This window comes from Ananas comosus, linkage group 20, assembly GCF_001540865.1.
Source record: "Ananas comosus cultivar F153 linkage group 20, ASM154086v1, whole genome shotgun sequence".
Lineage (NCBI taxonomy): Eukaryota > Viridiplantae > Streptophyta > Magnoliopsida > Poales > Bromeliaceae > Ananas > Ananas comosus.
Window position 1 is genome coordinate 5,336,972 of NC_033640.1, and position 22,156 is coordinate 5,359,127.

General features: G+C 45.0%; 1 protein-coding gene across 1 annotated transcript; it reads left to right on the top strand.

Annotated features, from left to right (window-relative positions):
* Positions 10,417–10,899, top strand: LOC109726081. Its single transcript, XM_020255509.1, has one exon. It carries the CDS (start codon positions 10,417–10,419, stop codon positions 10,897–10,899), a length of 483 nt encoding a protein of 160 aa, XP_020111098.1.

Below are 22,156 nucleotides of genomic sequence, written 5' to 3' on the forward strand. Positions count from 1 at the left end.
TTTTGGAAATCTTTTTTTTTTCATATTTTATGAAAAACTAGTATTTCTGTGTTCAATTTTTTTTTTTAGAAAAACGAAAACACTGGTTTTTCATAAAATATGAAAAAGAAAGTTTTTCAAAAAACTTTCTTTTCTTAAAGCTAGACGAACAAAAATTCAAAAATTCAAATTTTCATGTAATATATTTTTTTAAAAAAAATTTATACTTTTCCGAGCAACCAAACAACCCCTAAGTGGGATTGGATTTGACCTGGGGACAACTTAACCTATGGTTTGAAATTAAATATGGAAGTTTATTGTAAGATTTTTATTTGAATTATAAAATCAAACATAAATTAAAATTTCAAATATAAATTTAAATTCAAAGTCACATTTTTAAAATAAATTAAAATTTTAATTTTAATTTTTAATTTTAATTTTAAAATTGAATTCAGATTTGGGCCCAAATTTTAAGTTTAAACTCAGAATTTGGATTTGAATTTTAGATCCAAAATGATATTTTATAAGTGAATTTTAAATTCAAATTTACATTCTAGAGTTAAATTGAAGTTATATTTTGAATTTAAATTTTAGTTTTAAATTTAAATTTTGATTTCAAATTTCAAATTCAAATCAGATTCAAATCTTGATTCCTAATGTTAAAATTGAAATCAAAAATTTATATTCAAATTTCAAATTCAAATTTTGAATTTCATTTCAAATTTCTAATTCAATCTTGATTCCTAATTTCAAAATTGAAATTCAAAAATTATATTCACATTCCAAGTTCAAAATTTACGTTGAAATAACAAACTCAAATTAATTCCAATTCAAAATTTGAATTTCAGTTGGAATTTCTAGTTAAAATTTAAATCACAAATTGAGGCTTTAAATTTGAATTCAAAATGTCGATATTAGATTTTGAACTCAAAATTGAAATTGAAATCCAGATTCAAAATTTGAATTCAAATTGTAAGTTCAAATTTAAATTTTTGTATTTCAATTCAACAAATTTAAAACTATTTGAATTCAAATTCTACTTTTAGATTTTTTACTTTAGTTTCAAATGCAAATTTTGATTTAAACTTAAATATTTCAATTCCAAATAAAAATTAAACTTTGAATCCGATTTTATGTTCATTTAAAATCTTTACTAAATAATCTAATCCAAACACGGTATTATAGAGTAGAGCTACTATGCTATCAGAATCATAAAGTAGTTGGTGTTTCCGATTTTTTAGCCTTTAGATCAACCCCATTGATTATTTCTAACCATTGGATTAATATTATTAACCAATGGGGACCACTCAACCCTAGGGGAACCACTCAACCCTAAGGGGACCGCTATCATCCCAACCATAAAATCTTTGATCTAAGGGCTAAAAAATCGAACGTGTAGTTGGTGCTTCCGATTTTTTAGCCTTTAGATCAACACCATTGATCATTTCTAACCATTGGATTAATATTATTAACCAATGGGGACCACTCAACCCTAGGAGGATCACTCAAATCTAAAGGAACCGCTATCATCCCAACCGTAAAATCTTTGATCTAAGGGCTAAAAAATTGGAAACACCAACTACTTTATGCTTCCAATAGCATAGTAGCTCTACACCGGTATTATATTATATATTTTAATCCAACCCTAATATCAGTCATATCATGTATCATTGTTCGGTTCATTACCAAATATGCCCTATGTCACGCCCCGCGGCCGCCAGTTTGGTCGATTCGGGTATGCACACAAACCGTCGAACGGATAGAGTCTCCCCTGTACCCCCCAAGGCTCAACAACATCATGTACATCTAGTTTTGCCCAGGTAAAAGCATACAACATACATGATTTGCGCAAGAAAAATAAATAAGAGTAAGAGAGAAATTTAACTAAGCTATTACAACCATTCATTTGTTTGTCCATTTACAACTTACCAAAATACAACCATTTAATTCACACATAGATTTCCTCACTACATGTTCTTTCCAAAATATAACATATCTCTCACATAAATATTTACATGGTATACTAATGCACGGGAGGTCACTATTGTAACATATCGAATCTCCGGGTTACAATGCTAACTTTGATCTAATTGATCAAAGTGAGGCTTGAGCTGGTTGTGTGTTGTTCCTGAGCAATTCTGGATTCGTGGGGATGATTAGAAGTGATTTTTGGAGGTATCTAGATGTTTCTGGCGCAAACCGGGCCGAAAACGAACTCCTGGAGTTGTTCTACTGTTAAAGTGCAGAATTGGCACTTGGTACCGGTACCAGAGCAATGCAGTACTAGTACCATGACTGAGTGTGTTTGTAGAGTGCACGGGGTTCGGACCATACGGGCTGGTGTACCGGTACTGGAGTCGGGTTCCGATACTGGACAGGCCTGGTACCGGTATTAATGAGGAATACCGGTATTGTGCAGCAGCGTAAAACGCGTGGCTCACGGGTTCGAGGGGCTAGTACCAGTACTATGTCCCGAATACCGGTACCCAGACAAATTTGGACTGAATTGTGAGGGTTGAATGTGATTTGTTGGAAGGCTTATTTGCAATTGTTCAAACCTATATAAAAACCCCACCCTCACACCTGTCCCTTCTCATGCAGGAACACCTCGTTTACTTCTCCAAACCTCTCATCCCTCTCCTTCTTTCTCTAGAAGACTTCTCCAAGGAGGGATTGAAGGAGATTTGAAGTTGGAATTGAGGGATTTTGGTAGAGAGCAAGGCCAAGAGCAAGAGGGAATTCTTGGAGCAAGAACCTAAGGTAGGTTTCTTGTGATTTCTAGTTAGGGTTTGGGTTAAACTCCCTAATTGAGTTGGTTTTGATTTCTCTTGGATTTCTAGAGCTCTTTTATGCTATGAAATCCTAGGAAATTCATGTTTTGGGGTGTCTTGTATGAACCCTATGTTAAAATTGGGATTTTGTTATCTATGAGAGTTAACTTAGGTTTGATCTCTTGTAGCCCCAATTGAAGTATAAATCGAAGCGTTGGGAGACTCGAATTGAGATTCCGACAAGTCTTCTCCGAGTTATTGAGGAAAGACCTCGTTTCGGCTTCGTTTGTCACGAGGCGAGAGGAGTGATCATTCATAAATCACGGGAGGTGGTTTCCTCGCATTCCGGCATCACTTGAAGGTGGGTGGTGCTATCCGAAGTCATCGAATGACTTACTATGTCTAGTTCCTTTTCTTGAGCATATTGTATATGTATAGTAAAATCATGCATTATAGGGTGAGTGTGATATGTGGATCAATAATAGCATTTCTTGTATGCGTAGTATATGTGGATAATACATGATAACTTGGAACCCTATTGTAAGGAAGTGAATTCTCAAAATTTCGAGAGTTGTACTTCGCCCAGAATCGACTAATTGTCGAGTGGGTATGCTTCGGAAAAGCCGAAGATGTCTAAAACCCAAAAGTGCATTGGAGTTAGAGTCCACGAGAGCAAATAGTGCAAACTTGCACTTTTGCAGATTGAGCTCACAGGGACCGATCCCTGGTATGAGGGACTAGTTCTCGTAAGCTGGTGTGTGGCAGAAAACTCTGTGTGCACAAGTAATGCTCTCGGGGACCGGTCCCTGGCGGGAAAGACCGATCCTCGTAAGCAATGAGGAGTCCCTGTGGGGACCGGTCTCCCAGTGGAGGACCGGTTCCCGTAAGTGTCCTATGAGAATATTGCTCTCAGGGACCGGTCCCTGGCAGGAAGGACCGGTCCCCGTGTGCGTGGAAGCTGGCTGGGAGCTCCAGCCTGCGAGAGAAGCTCTCGGGGACCGGTCCTCCCTTAGAGGGACCGGTCCCCGTGCGCGAAATCTGCCCAGGCAGACTGGTTTGAGAGAAGGAAAGTTGAGGGGCTTTTATGCAAAAGTGGCATTAGTGAGGGGTATAGAGGGGATAGCACACTCTCTCTCTCTCTCATTTCCCCTCCTCACCCTTGTTCTCTCCCTCTGTCTCTCTAGAAGAAGAAGAAGAAGAAGGAGAAGAAGAAGAAGAGAAGAAGAAGAAGAAGGAGGAGAACTTGAAGGAGATCACCATCACCATCTTCTCCTCTTCCTCTTCCTAGCATTGGGGCTAGCCTAGAGGTGAGCTTCTCAACCCTAACAATGGTAGAACCTAGGGTTATGGATTTCTAGCTTATTAATTGGGTCAAATGGACCCCAAGCATGATTAATAGATGATTTATGTTAGAATTTAGAGTTTGGATGGAGCAATTGCATAGATGCAAACCTAGGGCTCCAAATTGGGATTTTTGGAAATTTATGAGATTGATCTCATTTGAGGGTATCTAAATCTAATTGCTAGGTGTCTAAACGCGGGGGCAAAGTCGGATTTACGATTCGTCGAGCCGGTGAAAAGATATCGGCAAAACAAGGCCGACCAAGCTTAGTTTCGACCTAGGAGGCCGAGACATCGTCGTAACGTTCGTTGGGAAGCGTTTTTAGAACCTCTACATTGACAAAAGGTGGGGGGTGTCATCCCGAAGCAACCGGACTCCTTATTATGTCTTAGAACATATGAAATTTCACCTCTTGCATATGCATAGTAGGATTGCATTGTAATATCTTTTCCTTATGCTTTCTAATTGATAACCTAGTGTGAGTTGAATACTTGGTAAATTGGATGGATAAGGATTGGGTCGGAACATTGAATCCTATAGTGCTAAAGGAAAGAGATGAACTCGATGATGATTAGTGATATAACGAGTGGAATATAATTGATATGTGAACAAAACGAGTGGCATCTAATATAGTGTATTATGACACTAGTGGTACGTGAACATAGAGATAGGTGGATTCCCTAGTGAATGACTCGTGAACAAAGAACTTAGTATAGCTAAACACTTATGCATGAATGTCGGAATAGGTGAGTTCCGAGAGAATTGTTGGCCCTAGTTCGTAGGGTGTCCTCAAGTGGAGAGGATGGATCAAACTCACGGTTTGTTATTTCGGGTGGTATAGCCATCCATGTCGTCGAGTACTCCGGAGTGTCGGGGGATCGGGACAGAGTTGATGTCCGCAGACAATCCCGGGTTTGAGAGCAAGTTGAGTCTCCTTACCCAACGGGATGAAGATGTGAGTCGAGGGCGACCCCAAGGGATTCGCCATGGATTGAGTAAATAAAAGAATAAACCGTCGTTGAACATTGTTGAATTGGACATAGTAGCATGATAGTAAACCTTTACTAAATGATGCATGCATTCAATACTTGTGATTATGGGTATAGTAGCATAATTTTTCTATTATGTCATTTACTGCTTTGGATATCTATCTATCTATCTATCTAGTTGTTACTTTGCCCACTTGGACATAGTGGGGAGATCGGCGGAGTTGGCCGCCGAGCCCACTGGGAACTATGGAAGGTAGTTCTCACCCCACTTTATTACAGGGTCGAGTGCCGGCACGCCGGGCGAGGATTGCGGCAAAGGCATTGCGCCCGAGCAGTAGTATAGTAGCTTCCTTTTATGCATTAGAGTACTATTTTGTATCTAGATGATTTATGTTTTTGGAAGAGCTAGTGATGTAATTGAGATGAATATGTATCCATTTTGAGAAGGATGTAATTACAAAAAGAATGCAAATGTGATGTAATAGTTAGTAGTTCTCTCTTTATTTCACTTGTATTACTTGTGGATTACTTGCTCTTAATTGTTAGCGCTAGTTGTGCCCTTCGTTGATCGGGCACATATAGAATTTAAATTCCTGGGTAAATTCTTGTACTTGATCTATTGCTGAGCCTTGGGCGAACATGGGAGGTGCTGTCCGTTCGGCGTCTGTTCGACGCGCCCGAACTGGACCAAATTTGTAGCGGTCCCGGGGCGTGACAGATGTTTATGGTATCATAGCAAGCTAAGAACAAGTAAAGAGAGAGTCTAGGATTGACCTAGGAGACCTTAGGTTGGAAAACCGTAAGGTTATAGGTGCGTGAGTGGAACGTGAACCTATAACGGTTGCGGAAGTGATTCGATTGGGTCGAGATTGGAGATACGTCTCTAGTAGTTGCTAGAGATGGATTCAAGTGGTATTAGTTCCTAACTTGATGTGGTTGTGTCGGCGGCCGACGACATGATGCCAAGAGTCTAAAACAAGTATACTTGTGTGCTTTCGCCTGATTTTGCTGTTGGGTCGTAGTTGCGACGAAGCGAACGGGTTAAGATAATTAACCCAGTATTTGCGTTTCAGGAGCAAATGGCACCAAGGGGACGCCCTAGTACGAGATCTACTCCGGCACCGCCTTCTGAGGTGCCCGAGCAGGCTGAACCAAGCAAGATGGATCGGTTGCGGGCGCAGGTGACCGCATTGACCGATGTGGTGCAGCGCCAGGAGACCCGATTCGAGCGGCTCCGGGAGCTTTTGGAGCGGCAGGTTGCGGCGGCGGCCGCGACGGTGACCGAAGACGGCAGTCCGCCTGCACCCTTGGTGCGTGTACCTGAAGCGGTTGAGGGTGAGAGGATAGCGGCGATCCCGGTGGCGTCACGTCCCCCGCCGGCAATTGTTCCTCCGGCGGCATCAGGATCGGCGACACCTGATGTGACAGCCGAAGACGTAGAAGGGGAGCACGCATTGGCGGCTCTCATCAAGTTTAAGAAGTTCAATCCGCCCATCTTCGAGGGAGAGAAGGTGGAGCCGGCGATGGTCGAGTCATGGGTCGACTTGATGGAAACACTCTTCAAAGATTTACACACTTTGGAGAGGGATAGGGTGTATCTTGCCACCCACTGCCTGGAGAAAGCGGCAAAGGTGTGGTGGAAGCGAGTAAAGCGGGATCGGCTTCCCGGCTTTCCACCGATGTTGTGGGAGGAGTTCAAGAGGGCGGTGTTCGCCAACTACTTCCCCGACACGTTGAAGCGGAAGCTCTAGGAGAAGTTCCGCAAGTTGGAGAAGAGGGACCGCTCAATGGCAGAGTATGAGCAAGAATTCTCCCACATCATAGACTGTGTCCCGGATATAGTGAGAGATGACCGGGATCAGGCCGACTGGTTCTTGCGAGGACTTCGGCTGGGGATCTACAAGGCTGTGCAGATACTCAAGCTCACGATCTTTGCGGAGGTCTTCGACCGGGCACTTTAGACGGAGCACGGTGACGCCCATGTCCGGGAGAAGCGCGAGTTGCTTGCTGAATCAAAGGATAAAGGCAAGAAGCGCCAGGGTGGCGGTTCGGGGGGACAAGCAAGCTCCAAAAAGCCCCCGAAGTATCCGCGGACTCAATACAGGGGCCGTGGGGCGCAACGGTGTGTCATATGCTGCGGAGGCCACCCGACGTCGCGATGTGAGCAGCACCATGGCAGGTGCTTTAAGTGCGGGCAACCGGGGCACTTCGCACGCGACTGCCCGGGATGGGGAGCTTCACCTGCTCCATCTAGTGCATCAGCGCCGGCATCTCCGGCTTATTATAGAGGAGCTTCACCGGCGGCAGCATCAGCAGGGCGCGCGATGACCCCACGATAGCCCGAGATGGCACGTTCGACCCCGAGCGGACGGGTATTCGCCGCTCAGGCCCAAGCCGAAGAGCCTTCAGAGGCATAGGAGCATCGCCTTGTGGCCAGTATGGTTTTGATTAACGGAGTTCGCTCCAGGGCTATATTTGATACAGGTGCCACGCACTCATTCATCAGTAGATCATTTGCACGCATGCATGATATAGTCATAGAGGCGAGTGAGGGCAAGTGGCGAATTGAGGGCCCTGGGTCAACCTTTAATACTTATACGGAGTGTTCTTCGTGTCCAGTACAAGTAGGTGATTGGATAATGCCTATTCGGATGTTGGAACTCAAGTACCTGAAAGAGTTCGACGTCATATTGGGCATGGACTGGCTCTCTAAGTATCATGCAACGATTGATTGTAAGAACAGAGTGATCACATTTCGAGAGCCAGGACAGAAGGAGTTCACTTATCGGGCTTGTTGGAGCTCGTGCTTCGCCGCGACGGTATCGGTGACGAGAGCTAGGAAGTTGGTCAACAGCGGTTACGCAACATTCTTGGCGACTGTTGTAGAAGTGGACCGAGCAGCTCCGACCTTGGAGGAGCTGTCAGTGGCACGGGAGTTCCCCGATGTATTTCCTGAAGAGTTGCCGGGGATACCGCCCAATAGGGAGATCGAGTTCGTCATAGACTTGATTCCCGGTACCGCGCCGATTTCGAAAGCTCCGTACCGAATGGCGTCGGCGGAACTGAAAGAGTTGAGGAGTCAGTTACAGGACCTCCTCGACAAGCAATTCATCCAACCAAGTGTATCACCGTGGGGAGCCTCGGTGTTATTTGTAAGGAAGAAGGACGGATCGTTTCAACTCTGCGTGGATTATCGAGAGTTGAACAGAGTCACGATCAAGAATAAGTACCCACTTTCCTGAATCGAGGATTTGTTCGACTAGTTGCAGGGGTCGTGTGTGTACTCGAAAATAGATTTGCAGTCCGGCTATCACCAACTGAAGATCAAGCCGGAGGATGTGCAGAAAACTGTGTTCCGTACGCGGTATGGGCACTATGAATTCACGGTCATGCCATTTGGGCTCACGAATGCCTCGGCGACGTTCATGGATTTGATGAACCGTGTCTTCGGGGAGTACATAGATCGATTTGTCGTGGTCTTCATAGACGACATATTGATCTATTCTCGCAACGACGAGGAACATGCCGTGCATCTGAGGATAGTGCTTCAAGTCCTCTGGGAGGAGAAGCTATATGCTAAGCTAAAGAAGTGTGACTTCTGGCTCCGAGAGGTCGCATTTCTAGGGCATGTAATTTCCGAGGGTGGAGTTTCTATAGACTCGAGGAAAGTTGAGGCGATCAAGGATTGCCCGCGCCCGACGAATGTCACGGAGGTTCGAAGCTTCGTGGGCCTGGCAGGCTATTATAGGCGGTTTGTGGAAGGCTTTTCAAAGATAGTGATTCCACTTACCCGTCTAACCCAGAAAGGCACCAAGTTTGTTTGGAGCGAGGATTGTGATCGAAATTTCAAAGAGTTGAAGGAAAGATTAATTTCGGCTCCGGTGCTCGCTCTACCAGTGCAGGGTAAAGACTTTGTGGTCTACAGTGACGCATCCTATCTGGGGTTGGGGTGTGTTTTGATGCAGGGCGGGAAAGTAATTACTTATGCATCCCGTCAGCTGAAGAGCTATGAGAAAAACTACCCCATCCATGACTTAGAGCTAGCGGCAGTGATTTTCGCATTAAAACTGTGGAGGCACTATTTGTATGGTGCGCATTGCGAGATATACACCGACCACAAAAGCTTGAATTATTTGTTTACACAGAAAAAGTTTAACATGCGTCAGCGGTGGTGGTTAGAACTACTAAAGGATTATGATGTTGATATCCTTTACCACCCGGGAAAAGCGAATGTGGTCGCGGATGCGCTCAGCAGGAAGTCAGCGGAGAACCTCGCTATGTGGGTTACAAATCAAACACCCCTATGGCTGGACATGGAGCAAATGAACCTTGAGGTGGTTGCTCCCGAGATTCCGGCTCAGTTGATGGCGCTCGTTGTCTAACCGACCTTGTTGGAGAGAATCAAGAATCTGCAACGCGCAGACCCAGAACTCCAAAAGGTGCGGCGCGACATCGAGAAGAGTCGTGGCGGCGATTTCATGGTAGACGCCGATGGTGCACTTCGATTCCGAAATCGATGGTATGTGCCGAACGATGAGGAGATCCGAGGGCTAATTTTGCAAGAAGCACATTGGTCGCCTTATTGTGATTACTCGGGGGCACCAAGATGTATCAAGGATTGAAAATACACTATTGGTGGCCTGGAATAAAGGGTGATGTTGGACGCTTCGTGGCGAAATGCTTGGTATGCCAACAGGTGAAAGCGGAGTATCGATTTCCAGCGGAAAAACTTCAAGGCCTACCAATCCCCATTTGGAAATGGGAAGATGTGTCGATGGACTTCGTGGTTGTGTTGCCTCGTTCATCAGGTGGCCACGATGCGATTTGGGTGATTGTGGATCCATTTACGAAGTCGGCTCACTTTCTGCCGATCCACACTACTTGGGCAGGTGACAAATTGGCGCAGGTATACCTCGATGAGATAGTGAGGTTGCACGGGGTGCCGAAGTCGATTGTGTCAGATCGCGACCCCCGGTTCACTTCACACTTCTGGAAGAGCCTGGAGGAAGCCCTTGGCACACGGCTCGATTTTAATACAGCATTCCATCCTCAGACCGATGGGCAAACAGAAAGGATCATTCAAACTCTGGAGGATATGCTGCGGGCGTGTGTCATCGACTATAAAGGAAGTTGGTGTGATCATCTGCCGATGGCTAAGTTCGCCTACAACAACAGTTATCATGCTAGTGTAGAGATAGCACCATTCGAAGCTCTTTATGGGGGGAAGTGTCGATCTCCTATACACTGGGGTGATGTGGGTGAACGTGCAGAGTTTGGCCCCGATGTTTTGTGAGAAGCGGAGGAGAAAGTCCGCCTTGCTCGCAAGAGATTGCTCATGGCACAATCGAGACAGAAGAGTTATGCTGATAGGCGCCGTCGAGACATAGAATTTGCGGTGGGTTACCGTGTGTTTTTGAAGGTTTCACCAATGCGAGGTGTGAAGCAATTCGGAGTGCGGGGAAAGCTAAGTTTTCGATACATTGAACCATATGAGATATTGGAGCGAATTGGTACAGTAGCTTATCGGCTCGTTTTGTCGCCAAAGCTCCTGGACGTACACAACGTGTTCCATATCTCCAACCTTCGCAAGTACATTCATGACTCCGGGCATGTAATGCTATACGACCCGCCGGAACTTCAAGAAGACTTGAACTACAAAGAGTTTCCGGTGATGATTATTGCTCGGGAAGTGCAAAAACTGAGAAACCACGAGATTCCCTATATGAAGATACGATGGAGCAATCATGACGATCGCGAAGCCACCTGGGAACTTGAGGAGCTGATGAAAAAGCATCATCCCTATCTATTTAAGGATTGAGGTGGAAGTTTAAGTTTGAGTTGAGAATTGGATTAGTTTCGAGGACGAAACTCTTTTTTAGGAGGGGAGAATGTAAGGAAGTGAATTCTCGAAATCCGAGAGTTGTACTTCGTTCAGAATCGACTAATTGTCGAGTGGGTATGCTTTGGAAAAGCCGAAGATGTCTGTAACATACCATATTTTGGTATAAAAATAAAAATAAATAAAAATAGTGTGAGAAACTATTTTTATTGAATTTAGAGAAGTAAAACATAAGTCAGAAGTGACTTGTGTTGAAATCGGAATGAAAACAGAAGATTTAGAATTTTCTATTGGAAACGGGACAGATAAATTAGCAGAAAATGCACAGTCTCAGAAAATTATGAAACTGGAGGATAAGCCAGAATTATTTTTATGAGGCTAGATTTAAAGTTTCATGTCATTCTGACACCCGAAAGGTGGAAAATAAAATCCGACAGCTATCTGATAAAGATTACAGTTCGGTACAGCTTTCGGTGATCAAACGGGGTCAAAACTGAAATATTAAAATTTCTTTGGATTCGTTAAGTAAAACCGAACATGACTGTCAAATTTGAGCTCAAACGGATGTTCAGAGAGTTCCGGCGAAAGATATCAGATTTCGAACTGCCCGGAAGTGAATAGTGTTTTGGGGTGTAATGTATAAAGAAGCTTTTTGCTTCTTCTTCCTCAGCCGACCACACCACCCCACAACACCCGCACACATGGTGCTAGTGAGAGAAACTCTCCTCTCTCTCTCTAGATTTCTCTCTCATCTCTCTAAATCTCTCTCTAAAAATTGGAGGGTTGGTGGAGAGGGAGCTTGCGAATGCGTTGGAGGCGTCGGTTCGAGCTCTCGTGCGGCCGTTGGAGCTGCGTGTTTTTGTCGCGGCGGTCACATAGTGGCAAGCTTTTGGGATTTGGCTTAATCCTTAGCTTTAAGTGTTCTTATAGCCTCTAATGAGCATTGTTAGCATGTTGCTCCATTTAATTTGGATTATTTGGAGGTTAATTACATATTAGGGCTGCGAATGGGGTTTTGTAAAATATTAGGGTTTGATCTCATTTGACCCTCCGTAAACCTAATAGCTAGGTAAACGAACGCGCTTGCGAAAGTCGGTTCGGCGATTCATCGAGTCGGTGCGAAGATATTAAAGAAACGGAGGTTTAGGCTTCGTTTCCGCCTGGAGGGCCGAGGCGCCGTCCAAAAATTATGAAAACGGATTTGAAGCACCGTAACAACAAAACGAAGACCCTTTTTGCCCGAGGCTGCGAAGCGATGTGCGGTTGGTGCGCAACTGCAAGTTCGGGCAGAATCGGGGACCGAATGCTGCGGGAGGCCAATTGCAAGTGTCGACAAGCAATCGGAAAGCGATTTGAGGTGGGTTATGCTTACCGAAGCGACTAGGTCGCCTGTATGTCTAAGTAAAGTGAATTCATGTTGATGCATATAAATGCTAGATTGATGCATGTAGTAAATACTAAAGGGAATGCATGCTAAAGATGTAATATAGAAATGCTAGAATGCATGATGATGTAATATAAATGATGCTAGTTAAAAGCATGAGATAAATGACATTTGCATGTTAACATAAAGTAGAGAACATGCTAGTTGTAAAGTATAATGATAAGTTGTAAAGGATGCTAAATAGATGCATGAATGATGTGGTATAGAAATGCTAGAATATATGCATTGGTTAATGTTAGTTGGATGCATGTCATGGAAATGCTAAATGTAAGTATGTGGCTAATACTAAGATATACTTGATAATCATGTTGTAGAGATACTAATGTTAAGAAAATGATATGGGCATGTGGACATATATATATATGCACATAGATCGAATGACATTAAACCTAGAGTCATGGACATAGGTTGAACATGGATGATATGAACCTAGTGTCAAAGAACATAGGTTGGACATCAAGTGGCATTAAACCTAGTGTCTTGAACATAGGTTGAACAAGTATAGTGTGAACCTAGTGTCATGAACCTAGCAAACACTTATGGTATTTGAGCATATATATATTTTGTATCATTCATGCATGATAGGGTTAAGTACATGTGAACCTTGATTGCTTTCAATGACATGTTCTAACATAGTTGAACATAGAGAATGGTAGAACCATAATGGACATGTATGTTAGGACCCTATTATTGTGTGAATGTGAGAGTTGGACTTGGACATTAATAAACAAAGGTGACATTGACAATAGAGACATTGATTGGCATAGAGAACATAGTTGTTAAACATAGTTTAACCAAGAGTGGCATTAAGACAAATATGACTTAGAAAGTGGCATGAATAAATAGGTAGAAACCTATTATGACAATGGCATTGTGACAAGTGGCTATGAATTCTCAAGTTGAGGATTGGATCGATACTCACGATAAGTCTTGGCTTGAGGAAGGTAGCTCCCCCTCGGGCGGTGCGCTCCGGAGTTGGTCACCACTGGGCGTGGTAAAGTCCCCCCAGAAGACGGTCCCTAGGGAGGTTCGAGTCCCCCGTTATTAAGGGATTTGGGTTGTGAGTCATTGGGGTTAACATGGTTAACCGGTAAGATTGGGTCAAGGCCAAGTGAATGTACATCAAGTATGCAATATGAGTTATGAATTTGGTATCCCAGTCGAGAGGATTTAGGGCTGAGGTGTATGTGAGACGTCCATCACCTCGAGCCTGGTTGTATGCGGTATTCCGCAGATGATTGACTCGAGACCGAGTCGGGTGGTTAGTTTGGCTAGGGTAGAGGAAAACCTTAGGAGAAAATAACCAATGATGTATAGTGATAAGATGTATAAATTATGAAAAAGCTATGGATAGCATGATAGAAAATAAAATTATTTATTCTACTTGTATAGTTGCATGATTTCATATTGCATATCGCGAGGCATGACATGTAGTTCAATATCGAGTAAATGTATAAATATCTGTTATATGTTATTGGACTAACTTGTTGCAGTTGCCTCCCTTGGACCTATTGGTCGAGCTTTTTCCTTGGGTGGCCGTACACACTTGGAACCATTGAGTTAGTTCTCACCCCACGTTGTTTTGGGGTGTTACAGGTTCAGACGTGAGCGGCACGGCGGCGCGAGGCGAGGGCGTAGCTCCATAGTTAGCGCCCTACCACCGAGACCAGAGATAGCGGTACCCTGAGTCGGCTTTACTTAGGGATGTAAGAAAATGAAAGGATTAAGATGGCAATAATTTGTAATAAAAGCATGATTGTATTCGGAAGTTAATTGTAATATGTAATTGTGATGTAAAATGTATCTAGTAAATGTAAATGCTTGTAATAACAAGTAGATTATGTTTTTGATACTTTCTTATGCAATCTTTGATTGAAATGTGTTCCTGGTTCGAACTTTGTATATTCTATTGATTGCGACGCCTTGGACGTATAGGGGAGACTCTGTCCGCAGTACAGGAAAAATCCTGTCCGTTCGGCGGTCTGTTGGCATGCCCGAAACCGACCAAATAGGCTGTCTCGGGGCGTGACAATGTCTAAAACCCAAAAAGTGCATTGGAGTTAGAATCCACGAGAGCAAATAGTGCAAACTTGCACTTCTGCAGATTGAGCTCTCGGCGACCGGTCCCTGGTATGAGGGATCAGTTCTCGTAAGCTGGTGTGCGGCAGAAAACTCTGCGTGCACAAGTAATGCTCTCAGGGACCGGTCCCTGGCGGGAGAGACCGGTCCCCGTAAGCAATGACCGGTCTCCCGGTGGAGGACCGATTCCTGTAAGTGTCCTATGAGAGCATTGCTCTCGGGGACCGGTCCCTGGCAGGAAGGACCGGGCAGGGACCGGTCCCCATGTGCATGGAAGCTGGCTGGGAGCTCCAGCCTGCGAGAGAAGCTCTCAGGGACCGGTCCTCCCGTAGAGGGACCGGTCCCCGTGCACGAAATCTGCCCAGGCAGACTGGTTTGAGAGAAGGAAAGTTGAGGGGCTTTTATGCAAAAGTGGCATTAGTGAGGGGTATAGAGGGGATAGCACACTCTCTCCCTCTCTCATTTCCCCTCCTCACCCTTGTTCTCTCACTCTCTCTCTCTAGAAGAAGAAGAAGAAGAAGGAGAAGGAGAAGAAAAAGAAGAGAAGAAGAAGAGAAGAAGAAGAAGGAGGAGAACTTGAAGGAGATCACCATCACCATCTTCTCCTCTTCCTCTTCCTTCCATTGGGGCTAGCCTAGAAGTGAGCTTCTCAACCCTAACAATGGTAGAACCTAGGGTTGTAGATTTCTAGCTTATTAATTGGGTCAAATGGACCCCAAGCATGATTAATAGATGATTTATGCTACAATCTAGAGTTTGGATGGAGCAATTGCATAGATGCAAACCTAGGGCTCCAAATTGGGGTTTTTGAAAATTTATGAGATTGATCTCATTTGAGGGCATCTAAACCTAATTGCTAGGTGTCTAAACGCGAGGGCAAAGTCGGATTTACGATTCATCGGGCCGGTGAAAAGATATTGGCAAAACAAGGCCGACCAAGCTTCGTTTCGACCTAGGAGGCCGAGACATCGTCGTAACGTTCGTTGGCAAGCGTTTCTAGAACCTCTACATCGACAAAAGGTGGGGGGTGTCATCTCGAACTCCTTATTATGTCTCAGAACATATGAAATTTCATCTCTTGCATATGCATAGTAGGATTGCATTATAATACCTTTTCCTTATGCTTTCTAATTGATAACCTAGTGTGAGTTGAATACTTGGTAAATTGGATAGGTAAGGATTGGGTCGGAACATTGAATCCTATAGTGCTAAAGAAAAGAGATGAACTCGATGATGATTAGTGATATAACGAGTGGCATATAATTGATATGTGAACAAAACGAGTGGCATATAATTGATATGTGAACAAAACGAGTGGCATCTAATATAGTGTATTATGACACTAGTGGTACGTGAACATAGGGATAGGTGGATTCCCTAGTGAATGACTCGTGAACAAAGAACTTAGTATAGCTAAGCACTTATGCATGAATGTCGGAATAAGTGAGTTCCGAGAGAATTGTTGGCCCTAGTTCATAGGGTGTCCTCAAGTGGAGAGGATAGATCAAGCTCACGGTCTATTATTTGGGGTGGTATAGCCATCCATTTCGTCGAGTACTCCGGAGTGTCGGGCGATCGGGACAAAGTTGATGTCCGCAGACAATCCAGGGTTTGAGAGCGAGTTGAGTTTCCTTACCCAACGGGTGAAGATGTGAGTCGAGGGCGACCCCAAGAGATTCGCCATGGATTGGGTAAATAAAAGAATAAACCGTCGTTGAACATAGTTGAATTGGACATAGTAGCATGATAGTAAACCTTTACTAAATGATGCATGCATTCATTACTCGTGATTATGGGTATAGTAACATAGTTTTTCTATTATGTCATTTACTGCTTTGGATATCTATCTATCTATCTAGTTGTTACTTTTGCCCACTTGGACCTAGTGGGGAGATCGGCGGAGTCGGCGGCCGAGCCCACTGGGAACTATGGAAGATAGTTCTCACCCCACTTCATTACAGGGTCGAGTGCGGGCGTACCGGACGAGGATCGCGGCAAAGGCATTGCGCCCGAGCAGTAGTATAGTAGCTTCCTTTTATGCATTAGAGTACCATTTTGTATCTAGATGCTTTATGTTTTTGGAAGAGCTAGTGATGTATTTGAGATGAATATGTGTCCATTTTGAGAAGGATGTAATTACAAAAAGAATGCAAATGTGATGTAATAGTTAGTAGTTCTCTCTTTATTTCACTTGTATTACTTGTGGATTATTTGCTCTTAATTGTTGGCGCTAGTTGTGCCCTTCGTTGATCGGGTATATATAGAATTTAAATTCCTGGGTAAATTCTTGTACTCGATCTATTGCTGAGCCTTGGGTGGACAAGGGAGGTGCTGTCCGTTCGGCGTCTGTTCGACGCGCCCGTACCGGACCAAATTGGTAGCGGTCCCGGGGCGTGACACCTGTAGATGTATGAATAAGCATTGACTATGGTAATAGTGCTCAAATGACATTGTGACTAGACGACATGAAACACCAAGTAGTGTAAATGAACTTGTCATGAGATGCATTGATTAGCATCTAGATTGGATATGTAAACATAGAATTATGGCATTGTATCCTCTAAATGAGGATTAGATCGTACTCACAAGTAGTCTAATGCTCGAGGTAGGTCGCTCCACCTTGGGCGGTGAGCTCCGGAGTGTTATCAACTGGGGTGGTAATGGAATTCTCCCCAGTAGACGGTCCCGTCGGGTTGTAGCGGAATCCTCCCCAGCAAAAGGGATTTGGTTGGTGAGTTGCTGTTAACCAAGTAGTTAACCAAGTTAATTGGGTAATGGTAATAATGACATGCATGCATAAACTTCATGAGTATATATATTATTTTCTTTCAGCTTTGTGCAGGCAGTGTAGTAGTTATACTATCTGTTTACCTTTTCTTGCCTACATGTGCCTTAGTAGGCCTAGTGGGTGAGTCGGCGAGGTCGGCAGCCGAACCCACTGGGAACTTTCATTAGTTCTCACACCACTAACCTTGCAGATCCTAGCGCGAGCGGGGCGATCGAGGATTGGGGCAAGGGTATCGTGCCCTAGATAGTGGGTCTCCGTCGAGTTTAGTATGCACTCGGGTTCTGTTCATCTTTTGTAGCTTGATGAAAAGAACTATGTAAATTAATTATATGACATAGACATGGTGTATGTATTTGGAAGACCTATGATGTAATTTTGGTTAATGGATGTGATATATGAAACTTGTATTTGGTTTCATTTTGGCATTGTTCAATGAATGTTTAGATAGTATTACTTTCACTTTTGTTGTTGTATTGCTTGCTCTCGTGCAAGCCATGTATAATTAAATTTATCCAGGGCGAATTTATTATACATGTATCTTGGTTGTTGAGCCTTGGGCGAACAGAGGAGATTCTGTCCGTTCGGCGTCTGTTTGACGTGCCCAAACCGACCAAATTGCTAGTCACGAGGCATGACAACTATCTAGGGCACTATGCCCTTGCCACGATCCTTGGCCGCATCGCTAGGACTGGGATCTGCAAAACAATTCGATGAGAACTAAAAGAAGTTCCCAATGGGTTCGGCCGACAACCCCGCCGATTTTTCCACTAGGTCTAAGTAGGCATAAGTAGAGAACGAGAATAAGAAATGCTAACATACTACTATGCCTCAATAATATGATATGAAGAATAAGTAATCATTATGCTCATGATTCATGTCATTCATATGCATGTCACCCAATCATATCGGCTAACCCGTAGGTTAAGTCCAACTCACAACCAATCCCATAGATGAGAAGACATCCAGCTACGCTCATCCGGGACCGTCTGTTGGGTAGATACGTTAACCCAATGTGTGACAACTCCGGAGCCCACTGCTTCGGTGGAGCGACCGCCACTAAGCCGACAGATGCTATGTGAGTACAGTCCAATCCTCTAAACTCGAGGATACCCTACCAACTAGGGGCAACAATACTTGGGGATCTATCCATCCCTAACATCTAATGTCATGAGTGCTATCAACATTACTAGCCCAAATGCCACCATTCCATGTCACTATGTTGCTTATGTTCATATTCGGTTCATGCCACTATAGAGTTTACATTGTTCAAGACCCAATCCTCTACATATAATAACTATGTTTCATCTCATATTTCTACATTTACCATGAGAGTATGCAAGTAATTGAGTGCATAACATATACTACTCTACAATGCATGAGTTTACATATATACAAACATGGCCAACAATAGTAACATAGACATAGGAAGAAATTCGATTGTTCCGGATAGCACCACCGACCTTAGATTGATGCTAAAGGGCGAGAAACCGAGTCCCGCGATTTAATTACCGACACCGTTTTGGCTCGACCCAAGGGCAATGAACGTAAATTGGTGTTTTTCTCCAACGGTGCGCCGTAGGCTCGTAAGAGCTTCGTTTTGAGCCTCCCAACGCATCGGTTTATTCTTCAATTAAGGAATTAAGAGATCAATTTCATTATAAACCCCATATATACAAAAACTCTAATTCCAACCCTAGGGTTTCCCATAACATGGTCAAGAACTAATCACCATGAGAAACCATCGATCATTCTAGGTTTCTAAACCACAAGAACCCTAAAAACATGGATTCTAGGTCAACCAAAGCAAACCCTAGCATGAACTTGCTTAAAACCTCACCTTAGCCCTCCAAGACTCCAAGCTCCTCCTTGCACTAGAGCTTTTTTCCTCCAAAAGCTCCAAATCCACCTTCAATCTCCACCCAATCCACCTTTGTTGGAAGATTCTATAGAGAGAAGGAGAGGGAGAAGAGTTAGAAGAGAGGGAGAGGGCGTTCTCAGCTTGTGGAGAAGAGAGAGAGGTATTGGAGCCTTATATAAGTTCCCACAGTTGCAAACAGACCCCTCAACAATTATAATTGCAGCTGTTCACATTCTGCATCGCATAACACTGGATACCGGTACTCGGGCTTGAGTACCGGTACCCCCGTGCTGATGCCACAACCCGAGAGTAGGCATTTTGCATAGGCCATTGAGTACCGGTACACGGCCAGCAGTACGGGTACGCAGCCTTCCCAGTACCGGTACCACCAACCGGGTACCTCAACCCGAACGTTAGCCAAACTTGCTTTCTACAGAGTACCGGTAACCAACGTCTAGTAACGGTACTCAGCCTTCCAGTACTGGTACTGCCCCAGTTCAGTACACGGTACCCTAGGCCCCAAACTCAAACCCGAGAGCAACCTTTTTCTGCATTTGTATTAGGTACCGGTACCAGGTTCCAGTACTGGTACACAATACCCAGACTGCAGTTTTTCAAGGTTTGAGTTCGTTTTCGCGCTGGATAATGCTAAAACCACTCAAACACTATCCGGGATCACTTTTAATGAGTTCGAAGCCCTTGGGACCAGATATGAAACATGTCCCATGGCTCACTTTACCACGCATTGACCAATTTGATCCAAGTTGGTATAATACATTAGGAAGCCAATATCTTATACTGTAAGGATTGAGATTTTGGCAGTGTAGTTAAACTCTCTGTTGACGATGTTTTTGTGTGTAATTTAATTACATAAGCACTCGTCAAGTTTCAGGAGAAAACGAGTTAGAATGGAGAAGATACGCGATTAATACTAATCACTTAAAGTGAATAGTAACTCGGTTTTCCGAAGAGGCCATGGAGTAGAGTTGGCTTCCGGCGTGTATCGTACTCCGTTCATAGCGATCCAATAGCTCGTTTTGATCGGTTCAGCTATTCTGGAACCAATGGCGCTGACAGATTTCAGATCTGACGCACGAATTTTGAGATATCTGAAAATACATGTATTTTATGTATTTGTGCGTAGTTTTGATAATCGGAGAGTGGATGGATTTTGTCGCAAATCGGCGATCATATCGGGTGAAACAAAATTGTGAGTTCGATGCCCCAATCGTGCTGAACGCGATGGCGCAGTCCATTTGAATATCTGAGGGACGGATCGCTAGAGATCACACATTGATCGAGGAGTCTTCAGTGGCAAAATGGTATTTTTGCGAAAGCCTCGATATTTTATGTACCGAATCACGCGGGATCGGACGTGGAGGTGCGTACGCGCAAGTTACACTCCCTGTCAGGGACTCAGCTGAAATTATTTACCATGGAGGGGGACATTTCTGCAATTTGCACATTGCATATAAAGTGCATCTAGGGTTTCTTTGCAAGAAACCCTAGATCTAGCCGACCTAGTTCCTCAATCGTGCCCTAGCTAGCATCAGCAGGTCCCTGCCCTGGCCTTGCGCGCACCCCTGCCGCTGGCAAGCTTCCCGGGCTGCCGAAAAAGCTTGGTGGCCTCTCCTCCACCATCTTCTTCACCTAACTGCCACCCTCCTCGGCAACAAATCTCAGGGATCATCCCACACTCTTGGATACATCATCCTCTGGCTGAGACCAATCTCCGGCGGTGTCCTCGCCGACCCCTACTGTCCGCGTGCGCCGCCAACACCGCTGGAACTCGCTGCGGCCGCCCAGACCTGGTACCGACCGAGGCCGAGTCCCCTCGGCCACCGTGCACTGCCGCCACCCAGAAGCGGTTGCGTCGACTTCCAGGGACTCCGGCGACCCTCTGCACACCATTGCCGCCGCCCCTGTAGCCGCTGGCCGCCGCTCCGACTTTCTGCGGCCGCCCAGGCTTTGGGCGGGCCGAGCTTGAACCCGCGGGGTCTCCGCGTGCTACCGCAGCCCAAAGACGGTCGCGCCGCCCTTCCACGGCCTCCGTCGACCTTCCACTCGCCGCCGATCGTCGTCCCGTTGTCCCCGTGGCCGCCGGCCGCTGCCTGTGCCCCTTGCGGCCGCCCAAGGCTTGTGCGGGACGAGGTCGGGCCACCTCAGCCACCGCGCGTCACCGCCGCCCACTGCGGGGCGCACCACTTCTCCCTCAGCCTCCGGCGACAGATCGTCGTCGCCCGTAGCTTCCCCGGCCGCCGCCCGGCCGTCGTCGCCTTTGAAACCGAGAGCAAGTTGGTGAGTCCGATCTCTGCCACCGCGCTACCGGCCGCTGCCCACTACCGGCCGCTGCCTGCCGCCGGCAAGCACCTACCCCGGACACCACGGACCGGCCGCACCCGTCCCCGGCCGTAGCGCCCGCCGTCCGGCCGCCGGCGACCAGTCCTAGCTCCCACTAGTCCGGTAAGCACTATTTTTTGTTAACAACACTGTATTTTGGAGTTCCGGTCGCCTTTCCGACGATCCGAAGGCACCCCGATGAATGTGGAAGTGAGCACGATCATCCTCGTTTCGTGCTGAACATTGTGCTCACCTCCGTTGTGAAAGTTTTGAGGAGCCCAAGGATCTATCTAGATTGTATCTATCACCTAGAGGGGGGTGAATCGGTGAAAGGCCAAAAAACCACAAATCTCGATGCAATAAAAATAAATGCGAAAAATAAAAAGCATACCGAGATTTACGTGTGAAAACTCCAACTTGGAGAAAAACCCACGGGACCAACACGCGAAGAAATAATTCACTAAGAGAAAAGATTACAAGGTGATTACCGACTCCACGGACTCAACCTCTCTTAACCTCCTATGAATCTTNATGTGCAATTACTAACTTTGCAAAGGGCCACGTTGGCGGCCGACAACGTGACATCGAAAGTTAGTACGCGTTACATTTCATTACTTTCGTCTGATTTGCTGGTTTATATCTGAAGTAAAGGTTCAATAGTATAGGTTTTCTTAATTTATGTTTGTTTTCGTGCTGCAGATGCCTACGACTCATTCTGGAACCGCCG

Coding starts and splice junctions, on each gene's coding strand:
- LOC109726081 (XM_020255509.1), top strand. CDS start 10,417: ATGGCACAATCGAGACAGAAGAGTTATGCTGATAGGCGCCGTCGAGAC.